This window comes from Vigna unguiculata, chromosome 7, assembly GCF_037176805.1.
Source record: "Vigna unguiculata cultivar grain cowpea cultivar isolate G323 ecotype 2 chromosome 7, ASM3717680v1, whole genome shotgun sequence".
Classification (NCBI taxonomy): domain Eukaryota; kingdom Viridiplantae; phylum Streptophyta; class Magnoliopsida; order Fabales; family Fabaceae; genus Vigna; species Vigna unguiculata.
The window spans coordinates 618,847-643,125 of NC_140798.1; the positions used below are offsets into that span (position 1 = coordinate 618,847).

General features: G+C 33.2%; 3 protein-coding genes across 4 annotated transcripts; 1 reads left to right on the plus strand and 2 right to left on the minus strand.

Annotated features, from left to right (window-relative positions):
* The first annotated feature begins 647 nt into the window (after positions 1–647).
* LOC114190482 (RNA-binding (RRM/RBD/RNP motifs) family protein) lies at positions 648–13,528 on the plus strand. The gene is made up of 10 exons (XM_028079380.2): positions 648–789; positions 3,053–4,753; positions 4,845–4,982; positions 9,500–9,571; positions 9,953–9,994; positions 10,144–10,230; positions 11,249–11,359; positions 11,468–11,557; positions 12,186–12,265; positions 12,358–13,528. Exons 2-10 carry the CDS (start codon positions 3,185–3,187, stop codon positions 13,091–13,093), a joined length of 2,925 nt encoding a protein of 974 aa, XP_027935181.1. The 5' UTR covers positions 648–789; positions 3,053–3,184; the 3' UTR covers positions 13,094–13,528.
* Positions 13,529–15,913: 2,385 nt separating this feature from the next.
* On the minus strand, positions 15,914–19,744 carry LOC114190433 (imidazoleglycerol-phosphate dehydratase, chloroplastic-like). Its single transcript, XM_028079310.2, has 8 exons — positions 19,438–19,744; positions 19,227–19,351; positions 18,598–18,702; positions 18,171–18,263; positions 17,034–17,108; positions 16,797–16,859; positions 16,508–16,617; positions 15,914–16,062 (listed from the first exon to the last, which is right to left on the minus strand). Exons 1-8 carry the CDS (start codon positions 19,667–19,669, stop codon positions 16,035–16,037), a joined length of 831 nt encoding a protein of 276 aa, XP_027935111.1. The 5' UTR covers positions 19,670–19,744; the 3' UTR covers positions 15,914–16,034.
* Positions 19,745–20,661: 917 nt separating this feature from the next.
* On the minus strand, positions 20,662–24,275 carry LOC114191994 (uncharacterized). 2 transcript variants are annotated; one of them, XM_028081489.2, is made up of 6 exons: positions 23,565–24,274; positions 22,527–23,496; positions 21,939–22,213; positions 21,637–21,708; positions 21,321–21,429; positions 20,662–21,106 (listed from the first exon to the last, which is right to left on the minus strand). In XM_028081489.2, the coding sequence occupies exons 1-6, from the start codon at positions 24,269–24,271 to the stop codon at positions 21,071–21,073; spliced, it is 2,169 nt and encodes a 722-aa protein (XP_027937290.2). In that variant the 5' UTR covers positions 24,272–24,274; the 3' UTR covers positions 20,662–21,070. The 2 variants fall into 2 exon arrangements, 1 of the variants encoding a protein (XP_027937290.2); XR_003606049.2 differs by having other exon boundaries at positions 20,958–21,106; positions 21,546–21,708; positions 23,565–24,275.
* Positions 24,276–24,279: the final 4 nt, after the last annotated feature.

A 24,279-nucleotide genomic window follows, 5' to 3' on the forward strand; every position in this document is an offset into this window, starting at 1 on the left:
TTTCAAATTTTCTTTTTTTAATCTTTATAAAATATGTGAATTTTTCTTTTAATTTTTTTTTTCAATTTTTTTTTCACGGTAAATAAATAATATTTGTATAAATTTTTATAGCTTGTTAGATAACACATGTCTGTTAGAACACCAATGTGTGTCATATAAAATATATTTTGCTGAATACACTATTAAGATTATATAATATTATGGACAGTATTTAATTAAACAAACAAAAAAGAGCCAAAATAAATATTTACTTCTATATAAGAACTAAATATATATTTAGTCTATTTACACGTGTTTATTCGTTTTTTACATATTTTTTATATCATCATAATTATTTATGTTAGATTTTATTAAAATTGTATTATAATAGTAAATTGATCAAATAATTTTTATTTTAGCATATTTTTAAAAATATACATTACATAAAAGATGTAGGTAGTATAAATAACTCTAAATTAATATAAAATTTGGTAAATATAATTTATTTAATAAAAAAGTTTAATCAAAGATGAATTTCACAGAAATTATGATATAAAATAACATTATTCTCTTAATAATTTTATATACGAAGTAAATTTTCTTTATATATATATATATATATATATATTTAATATTTAATATATATTATTTTATCCTATTTTTTCACTTTACGAAATAAGAGGAGAAGATGAGACGAGGAAATACTATTTCGTGATTTTAGATAACCCACTGCTCTTACATTTCGTTTTCACTCTCTACGCCGCCGCTATTCCGTCGTAGACAGCCGCGCCTCCACTCTCATCTTTCCAGGTTCTCTCTCTTCTCCCTCTCTTTGCGCAATAGCACTTTTTCGAATTTTCAATATTAGGTTTTGGTTATACCATTATACGCTGCTGGTGAAGTTTAGCAAGGTTCATGATTCGCAATAGCAACTTTGATTTAGGTATTCGCAAGGTACTGCGTGTTTTAGAGGGAAGCACAAACTCTAGTTTAGGGGATTGAGGAGGAATGCAATTTAAATTCAGCATATTAAGGTCATAGATTAGGTTATTGAAGGGAAAAACAAAAATGCTTGTATAAGTTTAACTTCAATTTCCAAGTGGGAAAATAAATTCTAGTGATTGCTCAGTTTGTATAAGAAAAGAGAGGCTATTACGGTGGGAGGGTAATTGTAAGCGTTACATATGCTAAGACACTGTTTATGGATTTGGGAGGGCGTAAGTTTACCGCTGTGCTAGGACTTCCCCTTCTTATGAGTATGTATGAATAAGTACTTTCAAGGTGTTGCAGAGCAGGAACTAGAGGTTGCTGAGAATGTGAGAGGTTGATTTTAAAAGGTTAAATGAAAAAAGAAAGTAGTACTTGTGCTTTGTCAATAACACACATTTGTCTTGATTTTGTTAATTTTAACAATTCCAAAGAAATGTAGTAAGTTTTATTTGTTAGAATGCCAAGCTATTTTGTTGAGTACAATGTTATCGTACATTTTATGTATAGGATGATTTAGTGGGATAAGATAAGACTTTTGCGGTTGTTTATTATAATGCTAATCACACCCATTCCTTATGTACCGTGAATTTTGAAGGGTAAGAAATAAAATAGAGTATATGAAACGCAAGTTCAACAAGAAATATACTAGCATTGATTTGGAGGTGAAAATTGGGGACCATCTACTCGTCACACTACTTAGGTATCTTGGATGAAATGAAGGAATGTGTTAGGTGTATTTCGAAACATGTCTCTTAAGGTAAAATAATTTGTATTGCAAGACTAGCTATACAAGATCAAGAAAATTCTTAGTGTTGGGAAAAGCTTTGGTCTATGTTGTTTTATCTTCTTTGTGCTTATTTGGGTAGCACTCAATGCTAAGACACATGTTTTTTTTAAACATAAGAATCTTAGTGCTTTTTTTTATTGGTCTCTTTCTTCTTTTATTATATTCATTTGTTTATTTGGGTTTTCTTACTTCTAAAATAATCCCCCACATTAGCCTTTTTTATTTCCAGGCCATGCAACCTTTGAGTGTCATTCTCTCACTTAAATTTCTATTATCTCCTCTAAAACTCTAAACACTTCAAATTCTCCTCTAGTCCAGAAACGCCTCTGTTTTTATTCCTCTGTTTTTACAGGTAACATTGTTTGTTTTGTGGTTTTTGTTCTCTCTTTTCTTAAATCTTCCCCTTTCTCCTTTAATCCTTTCCTCCTTCTTTCCCCTTTCTCTTTTCTTTAACTTCAACTTCTTCAAAATTTGAATTATTATTTTTCTTTTTTATTTTTCTCATTCTCACGTATACACTAAAAATTTGCCTGCTATTTGTTTTCAGTTATTTGCCCATGTCGCTATCTTCCATATGATAAAGTGGATTTAAGCTTTTTTTGCAGTTTTCCGTGATATGCTATTGACAACACTGGCTGTGAGATTAATTTGGGCACACATCCCAATTACATTCAATGGTTGAAAATTAATTTGATAAAAAAAGTTCTATTAAACTTCAAAACTAACAAAACAAGCTTTTATGCTATTTACACAATTAAGTTTTTTGCGCCCTAGGACCTACAAAAGTTTGCACTCTGGTGAATTATATATTTCTTTTATGTGGTTTTATTCTGCTACAGTTAGCTTCAGTTTGTTATTTATTTTGCACCGTGCATTAATGACAAACAAACATATCATCTAGTGACTGGATCAATTTAAGGAACAAATCTATAGACATATACTATACTAATTTGGCTCCTTTAAAATGAGTAAAGGTAAAGTGAGGACTTTCAGTTACACATGTTTGATTTATATGTAATGCATGTATATGGAGCATCAACTGTTATTTTTATTGACAATTGTGATTAACCTTATTTGCTCTCAAATGTGACTTGCTCACTTTAGAGGAGCCCGATTTATAGTATATTCATTTTGTAGTCAATCATTCCCTCATAACATTATTGGACAGAATTGATGAACCTATTAATGCTTGAAATGGACTTTCTGTTTTCCATTCAGTTGAATGAATTATTTATTACATATAGTTTCATGTTTGTGGTTGTGATCTCATTGTCTTTCCTTTTTTGGCTTCTTCAGGAACAGCATAATCTATCTTTTGATAGTTTTAATTCCAAGTTTTCAATACTCTCCTTCACTGGCGCTGTCCTTAATAATCTTAGTCGGGATGTGATTAATGTAGTTTGTATTAATTGGTTTGCGTCATACAAAATGAGCAAATCTAATCGTTCAAAGGATAAGCATGGAAAAAGTGATAGGCTTTCTGGGGATAATTGTGATGAAGGGAGTGCAGCCCGTACAAGGCCATTTAGTTTTGAAGAGATTATGCTTAGAAGAAGAAACAAAGAACTGCTTGAAAATGTTGAAGACCCCGCACTTGGATGTTCTTTAGAGAAAATTGATGATCATTTTGAGTCTGCCAGGACCTATAAACATGACAAAAGCTCATCATTTGGCAGGGAGAAACATGCTTCTGAGGAATATGTAAAAGTAAGTTCTAGAAAGAAGGTTCAAAACACATATGTCAAGGAAGATGATTTAATTGAAGTGAAAGGTACGGCTAACCATAATTTGGAAACTAAATCAAGTGCTGGATTAAATAATAAAGGCAGGATAACCAAAGAAAAGACTGAGAAAGAGACGTTTGGTCATAGAAAAAATGAGCAAATTCATGACAGTTCTGAGTATAAAGCTGGAAAAAAGCATTCAAGAGATAGGGATAGTTATGTGGAAGCAAATAGACCAAAATCTGAAAGGAAAAAGAAAAAAAACCATGTTGGAGAGGATGAGAATCCTAATGAGTATGTTATCGAAAAGAGGCATGATAATGATAGAGATAATAGCTGGAGATTGAAAAGGTGGTTAAGCAATAACTCTGAAGAAGTGCCTGAAAAGAAGCATTATAGAGAATCAGATAAGGATAAGCATGCGGGTGGTAGGGCAAAGTATGCAAGGGAAACCAAGAGAAAATACCAAAATGGAGATGATGAAACTCAAGACAGGAGTACACCGAGGAAACATGATGCTGTGAAACATCATAACATGCACAGTTATGAGAGGAAGGAGAGGCGGGCTAAGGTCAAGTCACATTATGAAGAATTAACAGCAAAGAGGAGACGTTCAAGAAGTCGAGAGCGTGAGGATAGAAGGTCACCATCTTTTCCACAAAGGGAGCAAAAACGTACTTATCAAGATGGAGAGCGTAAAGAGTCGTCTATGCATTCTTTGAAAGATAGTTCTAGAAAAAAGCACCCTGATATGGATAAAAGTAGAGTATCAACTAATGGTTCAAGTAGTCACCATCATCGTCATGGTGGCTCTACAAGTGGACTTGGTGGCTATTCTCCAAGGAAGAGGAAAAGTGAAGCTGCTGTCAAGACTCCTTCCCCATCTAAGCACTCTCTTGAGAAGAAACGTGCTGGATGGGATCTACCCCCTGTAGGAACAAATAATCCTTCTCCCGCTGTTGTTTCTTCAAGTTTTCTATTATCAAATTGTGCTGTGTTGCCCAACATGCATGGAGTGGTGTCAACCAATTCTCTTGATCTAGCCCTTGTGAAGCGTGGACCAGTGCCCTTTCTAAATGATGTATCAACAGGGAAAAATTCCAATATTGATTCTGTCCAATTGACACAAGCTACCCGGCCTATTAGAAGGCTTTATCTTGAGAATCTACCTGCTTCTGCCTCTGAGAAAGCTGTGATGGATTGCTTCAATAACCTCTTACTCTCTGGTCGAGTAAATCATATCCAGCAAGCTCAACCATGCATCAGCTGCGTTGTGAGTCTGTAGTGCAAAATATGAAAATTTAGCTTTCCCTTTACTTATGAAGAAATGCGTTTGAATTTGTTCTTGTATTTCTTTTGTGCAGTTGCATAAAGATAGGGGCCAAGCTCTTGTAGAATTCCTTACAGCTGAGGATGCATCATCTGCTCTTTCTTTTGATGGCAGTACACTATTTGGCTCCATTGTGAAAATTAGACGACCCAAAGACTATGTTGAAATTGCAGTAAGATTGAAAACCTTATCCATTATTCATTCTTTCATTTGTATAATAGAACTAAGACTGTTAGTATAATAGCTGTTGAAGTGTTTGATATTTTTCTCTTGGATTTAATTTTTTTTATTATGCTTCATTGTAGATTGTAGATATTAGATTTCAATGTTTTTACTCTACCAAATTGTTCTTAATTTACTCAAAAAAATTATTGAACCATTTATAGATAACTATTGGATCAAACCGTGGAATTTGTCTTACCACCACTTACTTTGCTTACCTGTACCTGCTTTTAATTGAGTAGTATCTTTTTCCTTTGATTTTGATTTGCTTATTGATGCTGTGTTGACTCGATTTGAAAAGATTCAATTTATTATGCTTGTGCATTCTTACATACTTTTTGTTAATATCTATAGGTTTCTTGAATTTTATGGCATGATCAATTTATGGTGTATTTATTTATATTGGACAGTTGATCCTTTAATGAATGGACTTGAGGAATTTTCTGAATAATATATGGTTGTTTTTAATATTAAGAAGCTATTGCCAATAGAAAGGAAATGAAATATATGCAGCACTATCTTTTTGGCATATTTCAAATTAATGTTACATTAATTTGACTTGCTTTTATAGAAGACACCTTGTATGCTGGTAGTTTGTCTGTAGGATGATGCAAAATTACAACCTAGGTGTATGGTTCCTATTCTATGTGCATTTATGAATGAAATATAAGTATTTGATTGTGTTTTCTGTAATTTTATGGTAATCAATTTTTTAAATTTCCAATTGTTACCAAACTGCATTTTTCACTCAATGAATCTTCAGAGGACCCAGATTTGCAGCATGAATATCTTGCAAAGGTTCTGCCTTTCTATTTCAAACTGTGAAGAATCCACTGTAGAAATTGATATTGATCGGACCTGATGTTTTATGAGAAACAATGGAGTGTAGGTCCTTATAATAGGTAAAACAGACCTAGTAACACTAAAGAATATAGAAGCATATACTGATTTCTTGCCTACATCTCTACCTAAACTATTACAAAACTTCTTGCCTAACTGCTTCGTCGTCTGCTCTCATTTATTTCATCCCTCGAAGCAAAACCCCTCTTCTCTACTCATTTGTCACTGTCACTGCTAGATAGGCAATCTGTTATGCTACAATTGAATATTCACTACTGTGTCCTCCTTTCTCCATATAAGCTGATTCTCTACTTTCCATCCCTTACAAACTGTTTCATATATCCCTAGTACTGAAGGGTCTATTAGATATTGTGTTATAGCTGTGTTCTGAATCAATGAATCATTGGATTGTATGTTGTCATACTGACAGAGACCTATGCAGGCTTTAGAATTTGATAGTCGGTTTTCATCATTGGTTACCAGAAGTAGTTTAATGGACCCAGATTAATGGTTTGGTTTTCTTAGAAAAGGATTTACTTTTATGATTGAGATTATGTAAAATTTTCTTGTTTAGTATCTCCTTGATGAAGATTATGTGCTACGTGTAATATGTAATTGATCTTTTCCACTTTCAACTACAAGCTAATTCCTAGGTAACATAATTTTTATTCCCACAAATGACATTCCTATCATAACTGAATGTAGGGATGGTTCAAGTTATTCGGCATCTGCTAAGGCTGTCTCCGCTTGTTTAATATGCACATAGTTACTGAACTCCTTAATATTTTCTATCCACAAAGCAACAGATACCTGGGCTGGGCATGTACAAAATTTCATTGCATCTTATTGTTTATGTGCTCTAATTTTATGTTGAATGTTTTGTATGTATATCTAAACGTAACGAGTCAATCATTATAATGTATGTTTTCTCAAGATTCTGTGATGAAAATGCAACTAATTTGAGCTATTAAGTTATTTCTATTTTCTTTAGTTTTTCCTTTCAGCTGTGTGATTTTGCTTGTGTCTTGGATATGAAGATCTTTTAAGATAAATTGAAAAATGAGTGTCTTACGTTTTAGTTTATCTATCCTGCAAAATATATCAAATTGGTGTGCCTTTCTAAAGATGAATTTTGTTACATTCTTTCTCTGAGCTAAGCCATTGTTTACATATCCCATCTCAAGCTATATTATTTTTGGAGGTAATGTTTTTTTAATACGTCTATTCTGTAGCAGGATAAATAATTTAGGGGGAGAATTAATTATGACCGAAAAAACTTACAAATAAACTAGTAAATCTACCCAATCGATCTCTATGCTAGAAAGATCAATTTCATTGGAATAGCTGTGTGCTGCTGAATACCAAAGATACCTAATCCAACTCCAAGGCAAGTTTTGAGAAAAAAAATTCTCAGTAATTTGAGAATTCTACTCCAACCAAATCTCTGAGTGACTGCATAAACAGCACCATGGCCCAAAATCTTGAACACCCAATTCTCCTAATTTTTATAGCAGATGATAAAAAGGTGCTTAAAGTTTAAGGACATATCCAATGCTTGCCAGGAATTCAAAGAATATTATTCTGATTAGGGGTGGGCAAATTAATTTTCTTTTGTTTGTGAAATATAGCAAGAGTACTAGATCCTAATTTTCCATATATAAAAAAAATAATAAACATTATAATCATAAGAAAAGAACTTCCAAGTTTAAGTTTGTTGTCACTGAAGAATCTTGTGTCAGTAAGTGCTAACTTTTAGAGGCTGTCGTGTCCTCAGCCTTGAAGGCTTAAATCTCAACTTTGCCTGAGACACAATTCCAGTCCTCTGGGTAATGCTGGGAGGGTGTACTTTATTAATCTAGAATTGTGTTTCATGACATTTTTAGTGATAGGTTTCTTGGACATTTGGACAATAAATTCATATTGTTCATAACCAAATGCTAGAAACTGCTTCTGTAGCTTCAAGAGCTTTATAATTCACATGGAGTGATCTGCTTGTTCCATTTTATGAGATATCTTCTGACCCTAGTATTGGAATCTTTTAAATAGGATGTTTATATGGGGTATTTCGTAATACACATTCTGGATGGTGATGAAGCTGACTCCTAATTAAGAAGACTTCCAGGTGTATTGGCAAGTTTGATGCGTTACCAGGATTTAGCTGGCCAATGTTTCAGGGTTATTGTTCTAGGCTGCTGACAATGCTATTTATGATCTCATGCTTTGTTTGTTCTATCGAGTTCAGCATGTAAGTGCTATGGGTTGCAAGTTATTTCTGACTTTCTTATGTCACTCGCGGTTCCAGTGCCTGCTTTGTTCTTTTCCGTGGGATCCTGATTTATCATCATATTGAATATCCCAAGGATTGAAAATTTGGTTTATGTTGTTTTCTAAGAACATCATCCTTGATTGATTTAGATGAGGTGCATTTACCTTAAAAGGCTCAAGGTGTCTTTACTCAGTATTTTCTCCCCTTTCACATAATATTTTATGTGCATTGGTTTTTATCACTTTACACAGCACATACATCGCTTAAAGAAGAACCTGTATTAATTTGGAGTGTCTACATATTAATCTAAATGGTTCTTTTCTCACTGTAGTCAATTTTAACACATTAATGCTATGTATCTATTACTTAAGCTTAAAGGAATGAAGAATGTTCTAACTTTTAAGCGGGCCTCTGGTATTCCATCCTTACATGGCATCCTTTGGGAGGTTGAATATACTTGTGTAACTTCATTGCTGAAGGGTGCTTTGATAGTAATTCTGTTCATTTTGTTATGATCCCAAGATCATTTGATTTTATGGCAAATCAAGTATGCTGTTTTGCAGGGTGTTTCCCCATGCCACATAGATGCATGACAAACAATATAATGTTTTGGTTCTGGTAGATTGAGGCCTCCATTTTGTCTTAATTTCTTTTATAGATGACCCTTTGATACTGTGAAGGTGGTCTTTGATTCTGAACTGCATTAAAAGAATAAAATATTCAAGTGTTTGGAACATGTACTTTTCTTGCTACGCTATTTGAAGTTACTATGGGTGGTATGAATAATCTGAAATGTGGAAATACTGATTAATTGTTACTTTTTAAGGCAGTATTTGTAAGGAAAAATCATCTTGAATTTTATTAGTTTTTTTTACCTCAATCACCTGGAAAACCAAAAGAAATATCTTGTTATTTGACATTTTTTGATCTTTGGGTTCCTCTTATGAGGATTCTAACCTCTGAAAGAATAATCATTTTATGTGTTGCATTGTATATTTATTGTACGTATATGTGGAACAACTTCTCTATCGAATAATATAAATTAAATGTACAATATATTGATTGCTTAGGTGTCAGGTACTAATTTATTTGGCTTATTTCTGATCTGAGAAGTTCTGGGCAGTATCTTGTGTAGGTGGATGATCTTTTATGTTTTTATATTTTTGGTTATGTTACTTATGTTGCTTACATTCTTTATCTTAAAAGTATATGGTTAGTGTCAACTGATCTTAATTTTGTTTTTATCTATCACTCAAGATATTATTACAAACTAATGCCTTTGTGTAAGCCTTACAATTCTAAGGTATATTGTGGTTATTATCCATGTAGCAGGTTTTCAGACAATTGCTATTTTCATGCAGACTGGTGAACCAGAGAGATCAATGGATGCTACTGTTACAATAAGTGATGTTGTAATTGATTCACCTCACAAGGTATGCATGTAAAACAATAATTTTTACTTTCATATGTGTAAGTGTCAATCTATATGCTATTTTTTGCTTAGCACCCTATATCATCAAACTTGTAACTGTCATGTCGACAAAATAACTTGGTACTATTTGTTGGGGACTGGTTTTTTTATTTGAAGGATCTTCTTAGCCTGTTATGTTGTCTGCTCAGTTATTGTTTCCTGACGTAATTGCTTTAAGGGTATTCTGGTTTTGATTCTTTTAACGGCTCGCATTGTCCCATCCATGTTTTTAACTTTTTGACTCTGGTACTATGTGATTCAACTATATGTGTGCTATCCTTTTTTCTACATTATAGCTCAATTAATTGTTTGTCTAATGATTGTATCCTTTATGTTGTGGCAGATCTTCATTGGTGGAATTTCAAACCTTCTTTCTTCTGAGATGGTAATAATTAAGAAATGAAGCGAAAAATCCTTTTTCAATATTTAACTTGGCCACCCGAGTGTTTTGGAACTCCATCTAATAACTAAATGTCCGTAGTTTAACTTTCCTGTGATGACTAAGGCCTATTTATTTATTTAATTTCTTTTCAGCTAATGGAGATTGCTAGTGCGTTTGGATCTTTGAAGGCTTACCACTTTGAAACCAACGCCAGCAATGCATCATGTGCTTTTCTAGAGGTAATGCTGCATTTCTTCCGTATTGTTCTTTTAATAGTTTTTACCTTCTGTACAATGGAATGGAAGTATTATAATTTACACTTACTGCCAGACAATGACCTGAGCAAAGCCCAAGTGGCTCAAGGGTCCATTTATAAATACTTATCTGTTAGAAATTAGAATGATGAATTTGTGATAGGTATTTGGGTTTTTCATTTGTAATATTTCTTTTCTCAACTTCTTTATTTTCTAAAATCCTCTATCTGTTTTGTACTTTCTTCAACATATTTACAAATTCAGTCTCAACCCAAGTGCGAAGAAAAGAAGAAATACTTTTTCCCCTGCTGGGTGGGATGTCACCATGGAAAAGAGATTTCAACCACTGAGACGTCCATTTCTCTCTTCATTTTGAAGCTTCTTTTGCAAAGTTTCACTGTCACTTTAAGATGATAATTAAGGCATCCCTTTTCTGAGCCTATGGAACGGTTTTGAAAACCTCAAATCAATAATTGGATCTTCCCTAGGAATTCAGACAAATTAAATCATCAAAATTAACCTAATTAAACTGCTGGCTTTGGGTTTGTTTATTATAAGTGAACACAATTTTATACATGCAGCTTCTTTCCCACATCCTGGAAAGAGTACTTATTGATCCATTCTGTTTACTGCTTGTGGTTCTATAGCGCAAAATGTGCTTTAGTTATAACTTCTACTCAGAAAATGAAGTTCGAAGAGTTTAATAATAGCTTTCAACTTCCTTTAAAGTGCATTCCCAGTTTAGAAGAGTCAAATTTAAGTGAAAAATTAAACTTGATGGGTTGGTTATTTGATTTAATTTGTATGATTTTGGGCGTATATGGCTCTATATGACTTTCTCTTATCTATGATGCGAAATTGTCACTTTTTTCTTCTTTTCAGTATCTTTTTCAATTCTAACATGAAGCAAAATCTGAAAGCTAATGTGTACTGTTATATACTTTAGTTCTCTTTCCTTTTGCATATGTTCTATTGAACACTGATTTGATCAAACTGTGTTCAGTATTCGGATCACTCTGTTTCCATCAAAGCTTGTGCTGGTATGAATGGTATGAAGCTGGGAGGGGAAGTACTTACAGTTGTTCAGGCAATGCCTGATGCATCATCACCTTTGGTAACCTCATCATCTAGTGATCCCTATTGTCTCACTCTAGTTCTTTGATACGATCCTTGGTTTCTTTGAAGTATAACCACATTTTTACATAAAATAAAAATACTCCAGGAAAATGCTGGCGAACTGTCTTATGGGATTCCAGAACATGCAAAACCACTGCTCAGAAAGCCTACATCAGTACTAGAGATTAAAAATGTGGTACAAAATCTTTTACTTAGATTTTATGAGGTTATTATATTTTCATTCAATTTCAGTGGGTTTTTTCCATTCCCAGTTTTTTAAAATGCTTGTAGTATTACTATGTAATGTTTTTGCTTGGCCATCTATCCAGAAGGTCTATGTTAGAAGGAAAGGAAGGGAAAAGGGGGGGGGGGGGGGGGGGGGTGGCCGCGGCGGCGGGATTTATACTAGGGAACAGTTGTTACTGTTGACCAAAGTTCTTACAGTTGAGAGAATAATAATTGAATGGGGGGAAATAAATAACAGAGAAGAGGGGTTAAGCGTCCGTTTTGGAATCTGTTAGCTGTAATAATTGAAAGTTTATTTTCTTACTTTTCATACACGAATCTAAATCATCTTGATTCAAACACAAGTTGAGAGAGCAATTCACCTAAACGATTCCTAATTCTGTCTATAACTTGTGGTCTGTGGATGATCTGTTTCCTACCGATCTTTTCATATGAAAGGGAGCTGTGGACTTAGTACAAATCTTTGTGGGGTCTCGCTCGCTTTGGGTCAAATATATGTTTCTCCTTTAAATTATATTTCTAGTTACATTACACATCTTTATGATTACTTTTGGTTTATGTTTGTGTAATATGTATAGTTCGCAGCGGAGTCTATTTCGTCTCTATCTGACTTGACAATTGAAGAAATTTTAGATGATGTACGATTTGAATGTGCAAGGTCATAACCCTGTATTTGCTTTTCATCTGGAATTATTCTTGTTTTAAAAGTTTATAAAGCATAAACACTTTGAAGTCCCTTTTATCTTGCAGATTTGGGACTATTAAATCAATTAATGTAGTCAGGCATAGCAGTGAAAAGAATTTAGCAACCAAATTAGAAGAATATGAAGTCATAAATGAAGTGGAGTCTAAAGATTTTCAAGACACCAACTCTATTAGTACAAAATCTAGTTTCTCAGACAAGGCTACTGACCCCAAATCTGAAGCAACAAATTGGGTTAAATTTGATGATGATAAAGAATTGGAAGAATATAAAGTTGATGGTGGTACTAGTGTTAATACTGATAAAAATGCTGAAGTTTTTGAGGATAAATCATGTCGAGAACACCTTGTGAATGATACAGTAGTTGAAGATGTGGGTGGCAAGAGCATACCTTCTAGTATCATTCAAGAATTTCCTGATCAACAGGATACATCCGATGACGTGCCCAAATTGGATGATGAAATGGTTGCTAACGATACATATGTGGATATTGAAAATAAGATTGTGGGGGAAAACACGGATTCAAAAGGCACGGTTTCTGCAGTTCAGGAAGGCTTTTCTGAACGTGATACTCGTTCAGAATTAGTTGGTCCCCAAAAGGTTACTGATACGGAAGATGATAATGATCATGTATTTGAACCAGGTTCTGTTCTTGTTGAGTATAGAAGAGCCGAAGCATGTTGTTCAGCAGCACATTCTTTACATGGACGACTGTTTGATGGCAGAATGGTGACGGTGGAGTATGTTTCTCAGAGTCTATACAGAGCAAGATTCACAAAATGAGCATTTCTAAGTGAGCGGTAACTCTTGGTTATATGATGAAACATAATATTGTCTTTTTGGTGATTGTGGAAGATTAATTCATCTGATCGGTTATGCCAGCCTGCTTCCTGCTATTAAATGTGGTAAACAGTTTTTAACTTTCTGGTTTACCTCGCTGATGCTTAACTGAGCAATGTGGATTTGGGGAAAATGCAAGTTTAGTATACATCAAGTTTGTAGCTGCAGACCATCTGATAAAGATTTGTTTTTCAAACGAGACATGATGAAAACTATCATTTCATGCCAAATGTTTTAAATGCTGTTAGCTTTGGAGATGGTGATGTCATGGTTTTTGGCAATGTTTTGTGTACGTGGTTATGTTATGTTGCGTTACAAACTGATTGTTGTATCGTAGTTATTTTAGATGATGGTCACAGGGCCATACTTTCTTTTTTCTGTTTTGTTTCTTTCACATATTAACCTTGTCTTACCGTAACAAAATACAAACTTTCACTAACTATTTACTTGACAATTACGTTACATAGAATCTTGTAAGATATCTCTTTCGAATGACACATGTTTACAGATAGATTGATGCACACTATTGTAAGTTAGAAGATTCCATTGATAGAAATAACCGCTTATAATTTTAAGTCATGGAAGATACTATTCTAAATGATGCAACACTTGTTGGTACAGGGTTCATAGTTCATCAAAATTTCATAATCCAATAGTTTAAAACAGTGATTAAACACTATAAACTTGTGATGATCCACATAGCGAAAATCTGTTAGATTCTCATGTCCTACAAACTCACCGAGTTATGGAAAATTTATGACAGGGAAAAAAAGTTCCTTAAAGAGGAAAGTCATGTTTCTAACAAATTTTTTCGTTAAGAGTCACGATTGCTCCACCAAAAGGAAGTGGTAAGAGTATATCTCCAATATATTATTTTGAATCTCTTTTCTTTTATTGATTGATATTTACTAAAAACTACAAAATTTAATACTCTTACTTTAAAATAACCATTACCAAATGCTTTACTTCCATATTTCAACACTAATCCTTTAGTGGGGGCTTAGTGTATCACATGCTTTGCATCAATATGTATTTTAATTTGCTGATAGTTTTCATGACACAAGCCAATTTGACATTATTGGAACATCTTTCAAATTCATGGATTGATTTAGCTCACATATTATATAGTTAGAAAATATTTATTTTCCTGGTTAGTTAATGCTTAGATATGATGTATGTAGCAGAAGTTGGAGTTAGGTTCAGAAAATATTATATTTTAATAATTCAACAAATAAGAATTGACCAAAGATCTTTATGGTACACTTTCTTACTATTTTTTAGCACCCTCCTTTATTTTATTAATTACTATGGCATGTTTTTGGCCATTTTGGTTTGGCGAAATGGTAACGTCTCTATCACTGTTTTATTTTATTTCATACAAATTCCACTCAAAAGATTATCAGTCTTAAAAACATTAAAATGCTTTTCAAAGTTTCCCACTCAAATGAGTTCTGTTCAATAAATTATGCTTTCTGCAACTTGATTGATTCCACCTAGAATCCAGAGAACCTTCTCAATGATGATGCCTTTAGTGACAACATATATTTATGGTTCTGTAGCCAAAGAAAAAGACATCTTATGCACCACATTTTTAGTTTGAATTTCTTAAACAGAAAAAAAATAATAAAAATTGCGCATCTGCTGATGTACATAGAAAGGCTAGAACTTGATACATAATGGAGTTAGCAATATAGAAATAAATATATTATTTGTAGTAATAATATTTATGAAAAATAACATAGTGACATCTGTTAAAACGATTAGTTTCTTTTTAACATGTTTTTTCATTTAAATAATATCTTTATTAAATAATGAAGAGGGCAAAAAAAATAAATATATGTATATAGCTCTTCTGTTTTTCTTTTTGAACTATTCAAGTATAGCTTACCTTCAAAGTTGATAGCTCTATTATCTTTTAAACATGTGATCAGAGTTTGATTTCTCTTTAGTGTTTTGACTTGTGGATGAAAGGTATATTGGTTTGTCTAAAGATGTGATGCGCAATATTTGAGCTATGTTTGAGGACAATAATGAGCATCGAAAAATCCCTAGAGTTGGTACAGTTCTGAAGAATTTAAATAAATTTATATTAAACTTTATGATATAATATTTTTTTTTTTGGTCTATTTTTCCTCTAATTTTGGAATACATCAATTTAATGAGACAATACAAGAGAAATCATAAAATAAGAGAAAAAGTAAAAGGCCTATATGGATTTTCAACATTAAAACAATGTTTCTAAGAGATACATTCATGATTATTCTAATAATGTATAGGATAAAATACATAGACATTGATTGTGATACCTTGAAATTGTTTCTTTTTCAACATATTATGGAGACTACTTCATAATAACTGAGAAGAAGATTCATGTAGATTGTACCATTTATCCTTTTTTTTTACCCTTGATTGTTATTTCTTAACTATACAGGATTGTACTCTTACTATATGTTATTACAAGTCTTTCATTATTAGAATAGATAGTAAAATTCATTTTAAATTTGCTTGAGAAAACGATAGATCAGGATTGGATTTTTACCACAATCTAGTGCATAAAGAAATACAAAGAAATCCAGAAGTATGATAATTATGGTGACTTCAAAACGTCAGAAGAAAAGGATGAAGTTATGAGAAAAAACACAAAAATGAACTTTATATTGTTATTCAGTCACAAATGATCAAATATATATTATTTTTTTTATCACTATATTGATTTGTGATTAAAACTTATGTAAAAATATTATTTAAAAATGTACAGCGAAATACACTTCAAAATTATTTTATTTCTAAAATGAATATACATACAATATTGTCAACAGTGGCCAGTCTTGTACCACAAATATATAACAATAGAAACATCAAGTTCCACCAGCAGAAGACGATATCAGCTACGAGACAGAACTCCTTTCGAACTGCACAAAGAAAACGATGGATACATAACAACAATATTCAAGGAAATTCCCATAGTTTTCATACACACATAGTAAATGTAAATGCAAAGCATGTATATAAACAAACAAAATTGATTAGTATATCATTTCTTATGGAAAATTGTCAAAATATAAAAGGTTTTCAAACTAGCAGCCAACAATACACTTGCTCCAATCCTAAATTTGACTGCAAAATGCTAAAAATAGCATTTTGGTATATTTGGCCTAAAATACACTCACTTAATATCTGTAACCTTAGTTATTAATCCATCCTACAGCACAAGAAAATATGATAGATAGTGCATTTAAGTAAGGATATGAGACTTAGAAGCTGTAAAACATTAAGAGATTAAGAACAAATTTGAGAACAAAAAGGAGTAGCGAAAATCAGAAAAATAAAAGGCATTTCCAGTGATAACATACATACCTTGGCACGGTTCCACGGCGACGTGGATCATACTCTGTTGCTTGTCGAAGAGCCCTAGCAAAAGCTTTAAAGGTTGCCTCGATAATATGATGGGAATTCTTCCCAGCAAGCTGTGCAAGAGGAATGCATATACATGTTCATTCTGTTACAAGGTTTTCACAATTGGAATCGAAAAACATCAAAGAGCCCTGCTAAAACATTCAGTATATTTCTTTCATAGTGATATATGTACAAATATATTTGCTAGTTTATGACTATAATTGATTATAACCGATGTTCGTATTAATACCTGTCGAATGTGAAGTGTCATACCAGACGTGTTCACCAATGATTGGAAGAAATGCTCCACCAACTATAAATAAGGATACCCAGTGGATTCATTAGTAAAAAATAAGAATAAACGGGGAGAGACAAAAGGAACAAGAGGCATGATGAATGATTCATATAAAACAAATTATGGAAACATCAGAAGCTCAATAGATAAAATTCCAAACTTGAATCAAGTAACTTAACAGGTATACAGTACCTGAGTATCGTATGTTCCAACCCTCTGAGTGGGTATGTCCAAATTATAACCTAGATAAGGTCGACCAGACAAATCCTGGAAAAGTGTGCAAGTAACGAGTTTATTTATAGTGGAAAAGTAAGCTTATAAAAGTGATCAGATTGGACACTAGAACTTCCTAATTTCAACTCTGAAGCATTGAGTACAAATCTTATAGAGCTGATAATGAATGAGCCTCAACATAAGCTCAGTCAGTAGTGTCATGCTTCGATATGTGAAAAGTAAACAAACTTTAACCCAATGTTTGGATGATGAACTCTAAAAAGGTAATTCATTTTTTTTTTTCTGACAATTTGAATTGTTTTGTGGTAAAATATGTTTTTCAATAGAGAATATAGAAAAAAATGAAACTCTAGAGATTTATCAGAAAATTTTGATTACTTAAAATGGTAAGAATATAAAAATATGAATTTAAAATTTTTCATGTTCCTTCTTCTCTGCCTTTGTGGCTCCTCTCTGTCTCCATATCTTTTTGTTTCCTCTTGCCTCACTTATTTCTCCTCTCTTCACTCTCTTTTCAGTTTTTTTCTCTCCCTCTCTTCACTCCCTCCTTTCTCTCTCCTCCATCTACCTTCTCTATAACAATATTGATAAAAAAGTGTCAATATCTGTATTTTTGAATTATTAATATTATATTATTTTTTAATTATACAATATTTAAAATTAGCTCATGCTTATTTTCACAATATTTAATGGTAAAATTTCAATTTTTAAATATATTTTTTTATTTTGTACATGTAGTAGAAATTAAACTAGTCTATCCAAATTAAGAATTTGAATAGATCTCCAAAAGAATCATTTAAAAGATGAGGAAAATTTAAATCAAAGTAATTCAAATTTAAAACATTTCATTTTTTTTGAAATTTTAGAGATCCCCATCAAAACACCTGGAGGTAATTTGAGTTTCTTTATGCACATTACAAATATGAATGCCTACAATTATGAAGGCTAACAAATAAAAAGTCCTAACATTTTCTGAACACCGTTTATCCATTTACCATGTTTATAAGCAAGGAAAGATCACACTTCCTCGCAACACACATGTTAATATTATCTAACAATTAATTACTATTTCTACAAACACAGTATCCAAATTACCAGTGAAACATGTATCAGTGCTTCATCAAGTGGAGCAGAGAAGTTGCCAAACCGGTTAATACCCTTCCTATCACCAAGAGCCTGCAACAAAGCCTGAAGACGTAGTAATAGAAACCTCTTAGTTTTAACATGATAGACAAATTCATTTTTTTTTTTAAATAAAATCAGACCAGTGTAATTGCAAATCCCTGTTGCTATAAGGTTACACTTTCCATTATGATAGTTAGAATCATCAGCAATTACTTAGATGCCATTGTGCATAGAAAGGAAAAGGGGAAATAAAAAATTATATAAAGATATAACTTGAGCACAAATCTTTAATTCAGGATAGTGAAACACGTTTTAGTTTCAAGGAAAATTTGTAAATTGTATTATTGAAAACCAAAAAAAAAAATGAAAGAATCAGCTCATGCAATGGTTTGCTTACTGTTCCGATAGCAAGGGCAACGTCTTCATTTGTGTGATGATCATCAATGTGTATATCACCTGTGGCTTTTACGTGTACATCAAACAGCCCGTGTGAAGCAAGTTGCTGAAAAATCACAATCAAGTTTAGTTTCCATAACTATTATCTGAATTAGATAATGTCAACATCCTTAGTCTTCAAGGTACAGGACCAGATTCTAACAATGCAAGTCTTTCTACGGAGATATATTCTTTTATAAACAAGTTCAAAGTTCATCTCACATACACCAAAGTTTTCACCTCTTTCATTTCACATTGCCATGCTCATTATTCTATTATAGCCATAAATGTGGTAGACCAATGTCGATTCTCATTTGGGATGTCTTTGACTTAAGCTAATATCAAGAGCATAGAAGAATATTCACTAAATAATTCTTTAACTAATTACTTCAGCTTCCACAACACTTATTTTGTGGACCATACATAGATATATCCACGTATATGAACAATTATTGAAATCTAATATTACATTTTAAGGAAAATAGCAATAATGGAATATAAATAGTAAATGAAGAAAAAAGAACATATGAAAAACAAAAACACAAGGCATCAGCAACACAAAAGCACAAAAATTGAGTTGAAATTACTGACATCAAGCATGTGATCGAGGAAGGGAATTCCAGTATTACTATCAGCAACCCCGGAACCATCCAAGTTTATTTTGACTGATACATTGGTCTCCTTGGTGACCCTTTTAACCTCTCCAACTCTAGCATCTGAAAATGATTGAAAAAGCATTCAAACGCATTGGAAAATCCAAAATCACAGAAAGTGAAGAACAGATATTGAGCTTTGCATTGACCTGAATCAACTGGCAAAGTCGTCATAGCTGAAGCATTGTCTCCCACCACGACAGCGGAAGAGACGTTTCTGGGAAGGTGGATTGGAGTGAGATTGCGTTGATTGGGTGAAAAGATTGAAGCTTGGAAAGGAGAACGCGTGAGGTTGGGTATTGCGTGGAAAACCCTAACCCTAGATTTGAGAAGCAGAGATGAAGGAGATGTTGGAAGAGAGGGTGGTGCAGATAGCTCCATTCAGAGTAAAACAACAATGGCAGCACAACCAAGTTAGTGAAGAGGAGAGTGAAAATTATCTAATTTTGCAATCAAGATGTACTTTAGATTTATATAATTTAAAGTATATTTTTGGATTATTTAAGTTATAAACGTATTCTAAATTATATCGTTTATAATATTTGTTTAGAATTATACTATTTAAAAATATATTATAGATTATATAATGTCAAATATTTTTTCAGATCTGAAATTGTAAAATCTATAATACATTTTTAAATTATGCAATACATAAAATATATTTAATTTTTGAATTACACAATTTTCATTTCAAAACAGATTTCGACATTATGAAAGAAATGTTTCGGATTTATAAACAATTTCTTTGTGTATTTACTGTCAAAGAAAATATATTAATGGTTATAAAAGAGAAGTTTAATCCTTTAAATAACATTACAAAGTGTACTTAATTTTTTTTAATTAGATTGTTTGTTCTTATTTGTCATTTATAAGAGCATCAGTCCATCCAAGGGTGAAAATTTTGTGACTATACAATTAATCCTCTTGTGTTTTCATCCCTTATTCCCTAATAATGTTTAAATTTAAATTGGGGTGGAGTGGAGAGATAAAAAAAGAATTAAAATTAAGAAAAAAATTATAAACTTAATCAAAATAATTGAAAAAGTTAATTTGATTGATGTGACACAAATTAAATTAGTTATGCAATCAAGTAAATTACTAAAATGTCTTCAACTAATAGATGAATATAAATTAAAATTGAAACATAATTTAATAGGGAATAATCATTAATAAAATTGGAAATAGTAATTAAAATTATTTAAAAAACTAAATATTATATTAATTAAATAATTAACTATTGCAGAAAATACTAAGAAAAGAAAAATCAATAAAATACTTTTAATATACTAATTTATTTTTTAACTTGATGATTCTGATAACAAATGAAACTCCTATTATCAGTATTATTTTTCTATTATATTGAATACACTTCCTTATCAAAAAAGTAATAAAACTAAATAATTAATAAAATGTAGTTAATAAAACACCGTCTTTATTACAGAAACGCGGAACCAAAACTTCAATTCAAGCAAAGCAAGGTAGGCTTCTTCCTGGACCCCCAAAATTTCTTCCTGCACCCCATAACCCTATTAAAATGACCTAAGTACCTTTGATTAAAAAATTTAACATTCTCCCTGAAGAAAATATGGAGGTGCAGGAAGAAATACTCAGCAAAGTATTGAAACAGAGGTCATTTGTTCTTCCATTCCCATGATTTCAATCTGCACCCTTATAGTGTTAGAGAAATGACTAATTTGCCCTTGTCTTCTTACATCAGGAACCTCTACTTCTTGTTGCTGCAGGAAGAAACAAGTCTCGAAGATTTCGAACTCATTCTCTCCCCTATAACCTTCTTCTTGAAACCATGTCTTCTGATTTCTGTTCACAATGAAAAAGAAGGAATCTTTGAAAACTATTTTGTTCGAATAACTATTTATTTAATTTCATTACCATTGAAACCAACAACAACTGACTTATACAGTAAGAATGTTTGTGTGTTTAATAACCCTGCTCTGCTTCACAAATATAGTTTAATCATTGAATACTGTGTGGATCAAAATCTTACAGAAAAAAGGAATAAGAAGAAAGTAACCTGTTCCGAATGAGGCAAATATTTTCCATCAAATGTCACTACCACACGATCCTTCCCATCCACTCCTTTAATTTTGTCAACTGAGCAGTAGAAATCTATTGCTGACATGCTAAATATGAAATGAACAAAAACTAATGAGAAAGAAAATCTTCATACTTTACATTTATGACAGTAATATTTATTCATTCATTTATGTCCTTTGAAGAGTATGCCATGTTTTATCACCTCTAACATTAAACTCACAGTCTTCTAAAACAGCAAACAAAAACACCATAAGTGTGTGGGAGAAATTTATGAGTGTGTAATTGAAACTCACATCCCATCACCAAACTCCTCATTGATTATCTCCTTGATGCTCTCTCCAAAATGCATTACACCTTCATTCAACCTATGAAATAGAACATCAACACAACCCAACAAATAAAGTATACTTTTGATATAATAACCTATACAAAAGTACTATGTAACATTCATGTCAATCACTTCAAGACATTCATGACAGTGTAAAATGACGTTTTTTATACCTCACACAAGAGATACACTTTTCCACCACAATTTCAAGTAAAAATCGAACCTTTTTTACACAGAGAATAGCCCCAAAGAACTAAAAAACAATACCTGTAGACAGTGGGGTCTTGGATGAGTTCAGGATCATAAGATCTCAAAGGGGGTCTCATCATCTCCCACACAAGGTCTTCGGGCAGGTTGGGCAGCGCCGCCAGCAGAAGAGGGGCAGTGTCGGGTTTGAGCTGAGCCTGTCTCCGGAGAAGCTGAGCAACATAGACATTGGTGAGCCCTGTCTCATCCGCTAACTGATTGTACGACTTCCCACTCTTATGCTTCACAGCTTGCAGCTTTGCCACTGTGCTTTCTTTGTTCTCCTCCATCTCACACTGCAAATACAGAAACACACTCACCTTAAGATTCAACTACATGGTTGGTTGTTTAATCATTGTTATATAAGCCAAATTGCTAATTTTTATTGTGTGTAAATTATGTAATTTTACAAAGGCAAATCACCACTTTACGATTTATTTTTGATCAGAACTTTTTGTACAGTCAATAAACAAATTTGTTTACAGTTTAATGATAAATTGATCTGGGGTCTGTAAAAAGTTATTGCATTGATCCGCAAAAATATGATAGAGCATCAAACTAGTTTGCAAACATTGTATCTTAATAACAAAATAATCTCATAAATATTACCGGATCAGGGTCAGCTTGTTCATGATCAGCGTGAGAATGAGTATCAATTCCTTTATTATCGAGAGGCAGAATGCCCTTAAGACATGGCCAACCATCGAGGATAGGCCTCACATCACCCACAAGAGCGTCATCATATGTACCTGGGCTGAATTTGATGCGCACATACTTGTCTCCTTTGAAAAGGTAAGCTTCAGACTCCACATGAGAAGCATAACACGCATCGATTCCACTTTCAAAGATCGTACCTTTCAGAATAGGAAACCCATCACCGATGTTGCGAATGCTGCCAACAAGCTGCTTCGAATCATACGCTATGCGAACATACTTATTGTTCTTGAATAAGTAAACTTCTTTGCCTCTGGTTGACCTAAATGCAGAGTCTATACCATTCTCAAACACAGTGTTTTTCAAGACAGGAAACATGGCTGCAATTGTCATAGGACCCGACAGTATCTTGTCATCCATAGTTCCTGGAGCATAGTCAATGTAGGCACAGAGATTGGTGGAGAAGATATATGCTTTGCTAGCTTCAGTATCGAAGGCACAGTCTATTCCATATTCTCCAAACGGCGTATCAAGAAGTGATGGAAAGCCATCACAGATCAAACGCAGATCAGTGAGGATCTTATCCTTTGTGTCTCCAGGAGTGTAATACACTTGCACATACTTATTTTTTAAGAAGAAATAAACTTCATTTGGTTTTGATGAACGAAATGCAGAATCTATGTAACTTGGTACCTCTACAACTTTAGTAGTATACCAGTCAAGAGCAGCATCGTTATCAGCTTCCAAGACCTGTCTTTTCTCTCTCATAGGCGGATAAGTCTCTTCTGGTAGGTATCTGTTTTCACCGTTATCATCCCTGTAGTAGTAAACAGGGATATAAATAACTACTTGATTGTAAGGAGCGGACTCTGGATTGAAATTCCTGTTTATGATCAATCTTGTTTCTCTCCGTAATCTCACATACCTGCACACAGTATAAGTTATTGATTGATAAGATGAGTTGTTGATTATAAAAATAGCATGAGATAGAACCTTGATCCGGCTTCACGTGTTGCTGTGAATATGAGACAGGATCGAATGTACTGAGGAGCAATGCCTCCGGCAAAGCAAACCTCAGCCTGAGAAACGTAGGAGTATCGATTCCCAAGGGTGACAGCGACCCAAATGCCACCAGGAGCATAAACTTCATAGCGATAAAATTGAATCTGAGAACCTGGTGGGAGGACTTGGGTGGAAGGGGTTGGTTGCCATGCATTATTGAGAGTGGTGCTGACAAAGGCGTGTGTTGTAGTTGGAGGCCTGTTGGGATCAAGAGGAGCACCTGCATGTTGAATGAAGTGAAGCAGATCATAGTAAGTGTTGTTGGGAGTTTGTCCCTGTGGCCATGCTTGGAAGCCGTTCGCAAAGATGTCTTGGTAGGGCCTTCTGTCCCAACGATACACAGGGCGACGGATATCAAGATCTTGGTCACCTGTTCTGTATACAACTTCTGTCAAGTTTCCTTGAACAACGTTGACACGGTTCAGATTCTCCAACAAATTTCGAGCTTCAGCCAAATCTTGTTGTCCTAGAGGTTGTGAGAATTCTGAGGAACATCCTCTGGATGGATCATTTGGTGGAGGAATTGACATTTTTCTTAAGGTAGAGAGATAGGATTTGATTTGGGGATATTTGCATTCCTCTTCTGATAGGCACCTATTGATACTCACATTGAAGTGGGAACTTCCTTGCCTTACCATTGGAAACT